We start from the raw sequence: 12,967 nt of genomic DNA on the forward strand, positions 1-12,967 counted from the left end.
ATTTATACCTCAAGAGATAGATAAAGCAACGAAAACGGAAATAGAAAAATACTAACACAATTAAGCAACTATCATACAGAAAAATGACAGTAAATGAGCAACTAGGATGCACAAAAAAGAAGCATTGACCAGGTGCACTGATTGGGTAAGCATCCATAACCCCCATCACACCATCAAGATGGAGAAATTATGAATGTCAAGTATGTGAAGAAGAGTGTTAAGGAATAGTAAACAATAATGTTCAGACACTTTTACAAAAAAAATAATTTGTGATTACAAATATACTTCTCAATTGTGGCACAAGGTCCCTAGGCGCTTTCATTTAACATTTGATAGTGACTGCTGGGGCATATACCAGAAACCGATATGGAAGTGTAATGTAGTGATGCTTGATTGACCTAGCATGAGTAGTTCATGTTAAACTGACCTTTTTAGAAACCTTAAAATATTTCAAAGTCATATTTCAAAAACAGATTATGCATAAACATGATAAAACAGATATAGATTTGTGATGTAGTGATGCTAATGCTACACTACTGTCAACACAAATTTTAATTTCTCCACTCTCCACAATTGAGTCACCATTTCAAACATTGTCTGTAATTAACATCTTCTGTCTTTAAACCAAGTTATATTTAATGATTCTAGCAGTTTAATAACATTTCAGTAAAGGACAGAAAAAAAAATTGAAAACTATTGAAATGGGGTAATTTTATCCAGTTTTTTACTTTGGTGGAGTCACAGTGGAGGACACGAGTGACTGTGAAGAGTGGAGAAATTATAATTTTGGTTGACAGTGGTGTATATACCAAATATGACTGACATAGCACAAGTGATTCATAAGAAACTAATCTACCAGTAAGTAAATTTAACAAAATCTGAAGGTGGACGCCAAACATCGATGCGAAAAAAGCAATACCTTAGTCTCGACTTTCATCACAGGCGAAACAAAAATCAACACCTCCAAATATTTTATTGCCTTCTGATATATCATTAAAGCATGAAATTACTACCATTTAGAGTATTCTAAGTATTGATCCAAATCCCCAACCTGGTGTACAGTAACATGCTCCCTCCCCCTGGATCAGCTCCTGGCATTTATAATATTCACGCACACACAAAAATAATTTCATTTTTTATTACTGCATGAACAAACAACTATTCGCACCTCCTTGTGAAAAATATAATGAAATAATTGTATTTTGATTTAAAACTAATAGTTTAACAGCATCCCTACCAGGGATTCCAAGTACATAGCATCAAGGCCAAGATTTGTTTTTAAATACATGTTGTAAATCTCCTACATGTACTTCTATGAATGACAGAAATCGTATGTACTCTTTTATGGAGCATTTAAGATCATAGTATATACATGTGCATTTGAAAAATTTGTATGAAGAAATAATTTTATTTTTCTTAAAAATAAGAATAAAATTTTCATTTACTGTCCGACACCTATGGCAAGTAAAATTTAATCAAGGCCAATGTCTGGAAATTTACTCTGGTTAATTTTCCAAGCTGATTTCTTCATGTACATTGTAGGACAGTTAATGGTTACAATGAACTTTCCCATGGAACAGGAAGACAAAACATTTCTAAAATCTTTAAGCAAATAACTATCTTTTTCCCTTTCAAATTAAATAATTTTGCAATAAAAATTCCTTTTTCATCCTCAAAATGTCCTTTTGATATTTGGTATTTAATCCTTTCCTTTTGAAACCCCTATTTTAAAAACATCCCCCCCTTTTCTACGACTTGTAGGGGCATAAACCATTGATTTCTCTGCAGTTCGTTGGACTAATTTGACTTGAAAGGCTTACAACAACAAAAATGAGAATTTTTGGCATGGTTGGGGACCAAAAAGAAATCCTGCAAGGGGTCCTAAAGCAGGGATGACAGGAAAATCTGTAGGCCTTACAAGTTTGCCAAATAGTCTTAAAATTTGTCCAATAACTATAACTTATGGACTTGGCTGGTTTCTGACCCTACCTGAATTAAAGCAGATTTTAAAAAATTTTAAAAGCCAATTATCAGAGAAAAAACATAACAAAATTCATTTTTCTGCCCCTTTGAGGCCCCCTGCTGTCTCCATGGTAACCATGAACCCGTCTCTGCAACCTGTTTTCTGAAAACATTTTGCCAGTTAATACTTCCATAAAATTCAAGCTGTTTGGGACTAAATTTGAAAAATCTAGAACATTTCAAATTTTTGGTTGGAATTACTTGTGTAAAAAAAATGACACATCAGCAAAATCCCATGAAGGAAAGGGTTAACACTAAATATAACACCAAAACTTCCACGGTAGAAAACTATTCAGACTTAAAAAATGATACAACAACATTGAGAATTAACTATTGACTAATTGGATTGGTAAAAAAAAATGATTAAGAAATAATAAAAGAGGTCATGCCTTAAATTTACAATAAATGCTCATTGAAGTTATGTATGATTTTAATATGATGAAAATAAGAATTGGCAAACAAGATACTATCTAGTCATCACATTAACATTTAGTGCATGTTCAGTAATCTACAGTTTTATAATGATTCTTAGAACTGATTTCTTGCTAATTTTTATTCCATTTTAAAAATGATTTTCAGTGACTTGATAAGTAGCAAAAAACATGTGTATAGAGATGAAAGGTTACGATTAACATGTACATGTACACATGTAACTGTAAATCACAATATAGGGAAGGCAAGCCTGGAGCCCAAGCAACCCAAACATTACCAATAAAAGAATTTTTTACATGTACTGTACAAATGTACCTGAAGAAATCCTAAATTAGTCAGAACCAGTTATGAGACAGTGCAATGAATTATTTCCTAATAACAGATGATACATGTACATGTATGTTAATTCGAAGAATTGATGAGTAAAAGTGAAAAATACACATGCCAAATTACATGCATGTACATGTACTTGTGTCAATGGTACTTTGCTTTGACCCCCCCAAAAAAAATATTGATATACATGTACAAGCATTAAAGCATCAAAAAACATACATGTAATACATATACAATATTCACAGACATATGCATGTAAGAGACAGAATGGTTTCTTTACTCTGTTAAATAGAAATTATCATCATCCTCAATACAACAAAAATCAAATATCTAAAACTTCATGTACATACGTGCACAATGTAATGGCAAGTATTTGAAACAGCTTTTAAGCAGTTTTCAAGTTATTATCAGTCTATCATTTTTTCATGTATTGGTCTTATAGACACTAAACAAGTTTGCATTTTGAACACATCTACATGTATCTCTTTTTATACTTTCTACATTTTTACTACATGTACTATGCAAATATAGTACTAAGCATAAGCAAAACACTGAACTCTTGAAGGTCATGCGATGCACATTTGCATGCAGTCTTAACATTGGCATACATGTACATGTGTAGTCTTTCAAATTTCTGCAGACCTACATGTACATGTACATGTCATGAACATCAACAAAATGTACTTATAAAACTATTCATTAAAGTTTGAAGGCTACAGTTCCATGTCTTTGTAGTATGTCCTCTCTATTCTTTTACACAGATCTTCAACCAATCTTTTAAACTGTTTCTGCTTCAAAATTGATGCCAGTTTATTAAGACCAGGAATTTGAAATGTCAGAAGATTATACACATGTCCAAATACTAAAGCATCAAGTTCTGTTGGCTGGTCAAAGAAGTAATCATAACTTCCTAGACGATCCGTTAAAGCTTGTAGGCAAGCTTGAATTTCTTCATACACACTCTCTTCTGACTTATTCATCCAACCATTTGCAGTCAACTTGGCCTTCACCTCTTGCTGCTTCATCCATGGCAATATTCTGTTTAATGGCCATGGATGAATAGAGCCATAGCGGGGTCTGGTACTCGAAGAGTAGATATCTTCTTGTAGCCAGGCTAAGTAAAGTTCAGCATTATACAATACACTATGTACCATTGAAATATATGCAGCCATTTCTGATTTTTGAGACTCGTTCAAGGTTGAACTTAACGAGAATCCCCTCATATTTACTATGGATACAATTGGATCGAATCCTGCTACGCTTAAGTTTCCCAGTCTAAGCAATGGTACTGCAGTGGTAGGCGACATCTCCTCGGCATTCGTTCGAAGCTGGAGGTCATATTTCAGTCCACACATGTTCAAGAATGTACGAACTGCAACACAGTTAGAATAGTCTGGTAAGGTTACTTGTTCGACTTGGTAGGGTTGATAAAGAGTTGTGTCAGACGGCCATTTATCTTTTCCGCCCATTTCAACTTGGTATGCTTCAAAAAGAAGCGTTGACATCGGCCAACCGGCAACAATTCCAATTAACAGGGGATATCATAGGGAAAGGGGAAGGAAACAGAGAAATATGCCGCAAGAAAAAGGCGATTATTTCCTCTCGGAAAAGCTTTGGGTTAAATATATAAAGTAACGCTGTGTTCTCGCTAACGAGATGTTCGTTTCATTGGCTATAAACTTAGCCGAAACATAACGAATGTTGTAATTAGCCACGTGCATAACAGCTTTGTTTTTTGTTTGTTTTGGGTTAAACCTCTAGATTCGGCATCCTTCATATAATAATTTACAAATAATATTCAAACCGTAGACATTTATTTGAAAATTTAAACAAAGCAAGTACATATATCCAGGGGGTCATTTTTTTCTGTAAGTGGAAAAGGGGGTTCAGTTTTTTATAACTTCAAAGAGAGGGGGTCATTTTTTTGCACATGGATTTCAAGGGGGATCCAAATTCTTAGTTAAGCAGAGCATTACACCAGTCAAATTAAAACATATTTTACCACCATTTAACATTTTATTTCATTGTCACATGCATGATCTCTGGTAAAATCAAGTTCACACATCAACATAACCATCAGGACCTAAAACATTTACAGTTATTAAATCAAATTGGTCCGACTTATCTGCTGACGATTTAATTTCCTTACCAATATCTTGAATCTCAAGAGCTGTGTCTGATTCTGCTTGATTTTGATAAGACTTTTCCAAAGTATCAAGTTTTGGAATTGAAGACTTGAATTTTTTATTGTAAGAATTCTTTAACATCTCAACTGCTTTTGCTTCAAAGAGTAGTGAAGGAAACTACGGTTATAACGGTAATAAGAAGAATGTTATCCAGGGACAAAGGCCAGACATGGAAAACAGACGTACAAAGAACATGAAATTTGTTAAAATCAAATATACAAATTAACAAAAGCAAATGAGCAACTATGACTCCACTATAAACTTGGAGTATGGACCAGGTGCGCCAGTAGGGTAAGCGTCCTCTGCTTTTCTAGATACACCCACTGAGTTGCTCATAAAAAGTCAAGTCCGGGGTAGACGAAAGAGGAAAGGAAAATCATGACACGTTGAACAATTCAATTTTCATGGCGCAGATGGATACACCATAGCGATCCACGATTTCATGATGACGACCATAACATAAAACTTCTATAGGGATGACTTCAATCTTGTAGCAACACAACCCTGTTCCAGAAGTTTATTTGTTAGAATTCTAGCGAGATACAAAAACTCTGCGTAGTTTCGGCAAGCTCTGGCACAATGTAGGAGTTGTTACATGTATATGAAAACTCCATACGCATGTTTAATAGAGGGGGTATCACATTTAAAAAAAAATGTTTTTAAGGGGGATAAGAAAATATCATGGAGGGGGGGTCAAGAAAATTTTATATGATTTCAAAATTACCAGTCCCCCCTCCCAGGTAAATAATGATAAATTTCTATATCCATTTGAATCGTAAGGGGGAAAAGGGGGCAATATAGTCAAATTTTGTGTCCTGGATCTTTTTTATGTAATATTCAAACCAGAACCTTTTTTTTCGCCTATTGCATCTTTGTATTTATATAAAATCATATATCATTGTCCTGCCTTTCTATTTCAAATGTGATCCTAGCCCCGACCCCACTCTAAAAAATCAACATGATTACTCGGAGGCGTATTCTGGTGGGGGAGTGCGCCCCCTAAAATTTGCAAAGCATGGGTTGTCATGGGTAGATTTAGGATGCTTCAAGTTGAAACTTCAAATTTCTCGCTAATTTTACCACAAAAGATATCTATATTGCACCCACTCTATAATGTTTCAAAAATTTAACCTCAAAATTTGTGTCACCTCGCTCCGCTCGGCAGAATTTTTACTGTGCGCTCCATCTAAAATCCTGGATCCGTCCCTGTTACTCCTACAACGTAAGAGGTTGGCATTCCGTTCCTCTATACCCCAGGAGGGCACCAAGTCAGAAAATACTTACCAGACAACCTTTAGCTTTGCTGGAATACAACATGGTTTGCTACCTAAGCATTGTATTGTTTTTTTTATATATATATATATATTTCTTTATTGCTTTTATGGAGAATATTAAAATAGTTTCAAAACAGGCAACTTGTTTCATGCTAGACGGTTAAAGCAAAATATGATGAAAGCTATTTACAGGTTAGTGAACATGGACGGCTCCACACTTTGAAAAGGAGGGATGCAAGCCAATGTGATGGTGATGCTAACACATCATTTTCCATGTTTTGTCAATTTTACACATGAAAATGACTAATTTTCTGGTAAAAAGGAGGTGTGCCAACCCCCTCTGATCAATGAACAAGTATTACCAGCACTGTTGACTAATAATTATCATTCGATAAGATGTCCTATTAAACAAGTGCATCATGAGCTTATGGTATGATTATCCTCATCTCAACATCTCTCTTAACTCGTCAACAACAACAAAAATCACAATTTACCAGTCTTGTAGAGTTTATACAAGGAAACCATGAATTCAGATCAATTCAATGTAAATTGTAGGTGCAAGTATATGGCATGATTATGATTAGCTCAAATTCAACAATAAATCCTTCTTTTTCAAAATGTTTAATGTCTGTGAATGTTTATATTTTATTCTATTTACCCATGGAACTTGGTTTTTTTTTTCATTGATTGGTTGTGGTTTCAACGCATATTGCAATTATTTCTTGCATTTCAGGACAAGAATGTTTTACTGTATGAAATGATCCTGCTTTATACTACTCTACTATGATGACATTTTGAGGCGGTTTCATAGTGCTACCTCACAGAATCAACAGTTGCTTAGCTAAATAGTTGTTACACAAAATTACTTGTTCGAGAAGTAGTGAAAGATTTAGCACTCACTAGTCATAAGTAGAAAACATAAATACATGTACCATTTATGTTTGCCAATGAGATAGTCATTCAAAAAATAAAGCAAGTAACGATTAAGCTTCTATAAGTGAAATCACCACACGGATATCAATAATGGGCAAACCACATACCATTAAATAATCTATAAAAAGGCCCAAAAACAAATAAAGTAAAACTATTTACAAAAGACCATAATCAACCTAATCTACAGAAAACAATGAAGTAATTTTTTAGCTCAGTTGATAGAGTGAGGGCTTGCAATGCAAGGGATTCTAGGTTGTATTCCAGGATGGTACTGTCTAGAAGTATACATGGCTGTTATTGTATACATGTATGAAAGTGACTTTTACTTTTGAAGCACAACACATTTAAACTTTGTACATTTGCATAAGAAATATGATTTTGAAAATATTTATTTTCAAACTTCAGCTTCATATCAGCTTTTGTTATAGTGCAAGCAGAGATTTGAACAGCATTGAAGATCATCTAAATTATACATGTATGAATTCTTTTCAGTCATATATATGCCATGGATGACCTGGAAGTACAAAAATCAGTAATAAATATACATAATACTCATATTTAAAGTTATTGTGATTCATGAATCATGTATTGAAGTAGACCTCTATTTAAGTAAACCCTACATTATATGGCTCATTGGATGTTTTTTTTTCTTCAAACAAAACATCCCATTATGATAAAATATTATGTCTATGTTACAACCTTAAGTGTCATGGGAGCTGTAGTGCTACATGTTAAGCGATAAACACATATGGGATCTATCTACATTACACATGTAGAAATAATACAAATACATTTCTAAAATAAATTGACTAATGAGAGTTTCTAGTGAACAATCAAAAGACTTTGAAAGTGGGGGTCCAAGCTATTAATTTCCTCATTTTTGCAAAACTTTTCCACATTACTTCCAACATTTCCCAACAAAAGAGGTGGTTCCTACCTTTGGAACACCCCAAATCAATATTAATTTTTTTTTCCCAAAAAAAAAAGGCATAAAAATATTGTATACAGAACCTCAAATACCTACACAATCTATTATCATACTTCATTTGAACAGAGCTTCCTGTTATGTATGACTTGTCTGGTAACTTGTATCATTGGTAGATGAACATGACGGCTGCATCCAAAATTTTCTGGAAAATATCAAAACACATTTCCTTTTAATATGGAAAGATACTGAAAATCAACATGGATGGACTTTTATCATACTGTGATGACTATGGTATAATTGTACATGTTCATGACAACATACTGTGCAAAAGAAGTCTGATGACTGATAAAACTAGTTCCTTATCCTTAGTTACTGATATACAATGTAAGTCAACAGCTTGTATTTATGGATCTATTAAAAAAGTAAAAAAAAAATTGCACGATAAACTTCTTAAAAAATTGAAAATTGTGTCATATACAAGGTCATACAAATGTATATGTTAATGTTTAGATTAATTTCCAAATCATATAATTCATGTAGTTTACTTCAAGTTATGTATGAAATGTTCTCATATGACTTACATGTACAATACTGTAACATTGGAACATTAAATATTGCTTTTGATTGCTCTTGGTCAACTGTTCAGCAATACTTGTTTCACTGGAGTTTCCTTGACCTTGTACTTGAATTTATTTTTGTTCTCAAATATGAAATATGGGGTACTGTATACACAAATAACAGATTCTTGTAAGGTTTTGTTTGTGTTACCCTCATCATGTTCAAGTCTGTATCATAGACTGTTTCATTTAAATGAAAATCAACAGTCATTGACTCAACGACAACTCTTCATGTCTTTATAAAAGTGTTTGTATGGACTATGGAACATGTATACAGTACACATGTAAGGCTTAAGAAAGTTTCTTGTGTACCATATCGCCTGTAATTTGTACTGCACACATTTACTTAAACTACAGCACATGATTTAGACAAATTATAATTAACAAATTCGTGGTATATGATAAACACTTAAGTTATTTATCATAATTCTTCATTATTGTAACTGTGTTCGAGCTAAATAAAATATTTGTATTTTCATCATAGCGGCACTGTAAACAATAATGAATACATATCATTCATTTTCGTTCGTTTTGCTAATCAATTTTTTGATATATGAAAATATAAAAACAAGAAAATATAGCAAACAATTGAAATAAAAACGAACTGTCATGTTCGAAATGAAAAAAATTTACTCAAATAAAACATTAATTTAGCGACAAATATGCCGAAGTTCATAAGCAAGCTGCTGATAAAAAAACACAATGGAGAAAATTTTAAATAGTTAAGTGTTTTTTGTAGAAGGTTTGGTACTATCTCAAACTACGATTTTCAGGTTCATTTGTATTCACCTTAATGTGTCACTTACTTTTTGGTGGAATATATGTCCATATGTGAGTACACGAAACTCACATTCAGACGACCCCCCCTCCCCCCAATGTGACAGCATGGTTTTTCACAAAATACCGTTCGGAAGTCTGTTTTTAGTTCAAAAGTCATGTAAAAGTTCGAGAATTCCAAACTCCTGTTTCCATGGGCTGCAATTAATATTAAAATCGGAAATGACAGTTTACTATATAAAATCAAAAACAACGATGACCCGGCCAAAATGTACCTAATAAGTATTATACACGTGTGTTCTACGCGTGTTTCTTGCATGTACCACAGGTACTTGGGGTCGGGATATATATATATTTTTTTTTGTAAAAAAAAATACGAAATCATTTTTTTTCATTTGTTATAACAGAAAATAGTGCATTTATACTATCCACATGAAGTCTTCCGTTCTTTGAGGTTTTTGAAACGACTGCTCGGTAGTTGAAAACAATAAAATGACGCGATTGTGTCGGATCATTGCCACTGAATTGGGGTTGTATTCAATTTAAAAGGATTTTTTCTGTGTTCTCGCGAACATAGACTAGATAAATGCTTCAGTAATATATACTCCCTACTTGCGGAACTCGGGATGCAGTCATATTTTATCCTGTTTTTGCAGAGGTACCCCTGTAAGAGCAGGTGTAATTTCGAAGTCTCTCTAATCGATGTTCGGATTCGGGTGTAGAAAAAAGAGGTAACTCGAATTAAAATGGAATCCCCAGCAGACAAACACAACGGTGTTTCTAAAATTTACAGGGTGTTTCATTTTGTTGGTAGGTTACATAAGGATGATATTTATTTGTATCCTGGGTAAAGAAAATTTATGGCAGGGTTAGTAGAACGAGAAATTCCCTTATGACTTTCGAGATTTTCTAAAGTATCGTCGGTATAGGATGGAAAAACCTTACATGTTTCGAATAGACACCTGCTCCAAAGGGAGATAAATGTTGACAAAATGTTGGTCCGCAAGTTGGGAATAAATGATGGGATGCTCCATCGATGTGGTGATGAAAACAATATGATGGATGACGGAGTTGCGAAACTTCTACGTCCTACATGTTTATAGTACCAGTCGACCCTCATTTTAGTATAACTGCACTATTTGCTGTAGTAACACATGATTTCTTTTATTTGTCTTTTTAACAAAATAGATAAAAAAAATACCGACCCCAAGTGCCTGTACATGTGGCATGTACGAGATTGGGAAGTTTACATGAAATGATCGGTTAGGATAGAAAATTACCCAGTTTCCGATACAGGCACAGGAGCTCGTTGCAAGACAATAAGTCATTATACATTAGCACTGCCCCGATATCTATTAAATATGTATTAATATTCATTGCAAGTTGCTTAATCTGTTACCTAAAGATAGTTTCAAAGTACCTCTTTTAATTGAGACACAAACATGCACATGCGACCCCGATGTCTATATACACATATAGCAATTGCCAGTTGTTTAATCTTGTTCGGGTCGTCACGGTTACATTTTGTACGAGCAGGGTACGCAATCATATCGAGGGAATCAAGGTTTTAGCGAAAGTCACCAGATTTCAGAGCATATCACATTCGTGCAATTTCGGGTGGACAAACGGACGCAGGTAAACATCGAGTTTCTATAGACAAGTCGGAAGGTAATAGCTAGGTTATTCTAAATTTAAGCAAAAAAACTTTACTCATGCAGCCACGAGCAGAAAAAATAGACGTTGCCTCTAACGGGACTAATATATCCGCAGCCAGTTGAACCCTGTACATTTCTGGGCCAATATATATTAATAATGTGGACATACGATTCATTTTTAACACCATTTTTATGCTGGATAGACTATACACTATTTACACAAAATATTCTGCCATTTCTAAAACAACCAACTCCAAATAGCAATCAGTACTATTTCTTGTTGACAACACAATAACATAATATGAGTAATTCCTGATAGTATGTACCTCTACATATGGTATTCTAAGACTCCATTAAGTTTCATAACACTCCTGCAAGTCCTCAATGAGGAGTTCAGACCAAAATTTGCTAAAAAAAAGCGAAAGTTCCAAAAGTCATCATTTCTACAAATTTGTTCAAGCATATTATATTCCTGACAATATGCTCGTCCCGTTATAGTTATTTAACACCCATCAAGTTTCATAAAAATCCTACAAGTCGTTACGGAGCAGTTGCGGACAACCCATTAGACCAAGTTAAACTGAACAAAATACACAAGTTTCAGACAAAATGCACATCTCTATATGGTAATCAAACACCCCACTAAGTTTCATAACAATCCTGCAAGTCGTTACGGAGCAGTTGCAGAAAACCCATCGGATCAAATTTTGCTGAAAAATACCTATAAGTCCTACAGCCATCATTTCTACAATGTGTGTCCAAAAATAAATTCCTGCAATATGCACACATCCTTGTGGACTATATATTAGAACCCACGATTTTTTATTACAATGTTCTTAGCTCCGTAGAAAATAGTTCAGACGGACAAACAGACAGAAAGGGTGAAACCTACAAATGTATATACCCCTAAACTACTTTTGCATAATATAGTATAATATGGTTCAACATGCACTTCCTCCCATTCCTCAACAATGTAGATTTTCAAATGCAAAATTATATTTGGGAGCTGGTGAATTTTTTTTTTTTTATCATTTTCAGACTCGCACATTAACAAGCTTCACATAGCGAAGCATGGTACGATCATAGAATGTTGAACTCTGTTTACTTCAAGTGCAAATGTAGACAAAATATTATTTTTTTATAAACTTAAGCATAAGGATTTACAGTTCATTATAGACACAACTAATGTTTAAACCGTTGGGGCACAATATTGCACAAAATTTGAAATTCAATTAAAGGTAAGAAAGTGGAGCTTTAAGGGTGCTACTTAAATACCTTTCCCTTTGATCCCAGTCACTAAAAAACATATGAGATATAAATCTAATAGAAAAAAAAGTGATTTCCATAAGGACTCCAATTAAAAACTTGAAAATCGCTCACTTGGCTATACCCCTGCTTCCCTCCCAAGAAGTGATCACTCTCATAAATGATTTAAGCATTCAGGTGGAAAAACAAAATAGGATGTGCAAAATATTAATGGTATCATGTACATGTACATTGTAATAAAGACTCTGTGAACATTTCATCAAATTTCATTCAGCTGTATCAAAGGAACTGCTGATTAGGAGAAGGTTCCCCTTGGTCAACAAATGAATAAGTCCATATTTTGCATCAGGAAATCCCAAATATCCTTTAGATAGAAAAAAAAAAAACAAAATAGGAGTTGCACACTGGCATCGTGTAAAACAGAATATGTAAAAGTTTCATGAAATTCCATTTACAGGTTTCAAAGGAGTTTCAAATAAGAACAGGGGACGGACGAACAGACTAACACCATGATCACCATAAACCTCCAGCTTTTCAAGCAGGG

At 33.9% G+C, this 12,967-nt stretch overlaps 1 protein-coding gene and 1 long non-coding RNA gene across 4 annotated transcripts; both read right to left on the reverse strand.

Annotated features, from left to right (window-relative positions):
• Positions 1 to 1,123: 1,123 nt before the first annotated feature.
• Positions 1,124 to 4,401, reverse strand: LOC148610266 (metaxin-2-like). The gene has a single exon (XM_088542572.1). It carries the CDS (start codon positions 4,290 to 4,292, stop codon positions 3,501 to 3,503), a length of 792 nt encoding a protein of 263 aa, XP_088398698.1. The 5' UTR covers positions 4,293 to 4,401; the 3' UTR covers positions 1,124 to 3,500.
• A 3,140-nt stretch (positions 4,402 to 7,541) lies between these two features.
• LOC148610267 (uncharacterized) lies at positions 7,542 to 10,216 on the reverse strand. 3 transcript variants are annotated; one of them, XR_015914523.1, is made up of 3 exons: positions 10,115 to 10,216; positions 8,205 to 8,310; positions 7,542 to 7,694 (listed from the first exon to the last, which is right to left on the reverse strand). It is a non-coding gene; the product is annotated as an uncharacterized LOC148610267 (long non-coding RNA). The 3 variants fall into 3 exon arrangements; XR_015914524.1 differs by lacking the exon at positions 10,115 to 10,216 and adding an exon at positions 9,532 to 9,575; XR_015914522.1 differs by lacking the exon at positions 10,115 to 10,216 and adding an exon at positions 9,133 to 9,201.
• Positions 10,217 to 12,967: the final 2,751 nt, after the last annotated feature.

The sequence above is a fragment of the Perna viridis genome, chromosome 8, assembly GCF_037379345.1.
Source record: "Perna viridis isolate PV_CMFRI_1.1 ecotype Kerala chromosome 8, ASM3737934v1, whole genome shotgun sequence".
NCBI lineage: Eukaryota > Metazoa > Mollusca > Bivalvia > Mytilida > Mytilidae > Perna > Perna viridis.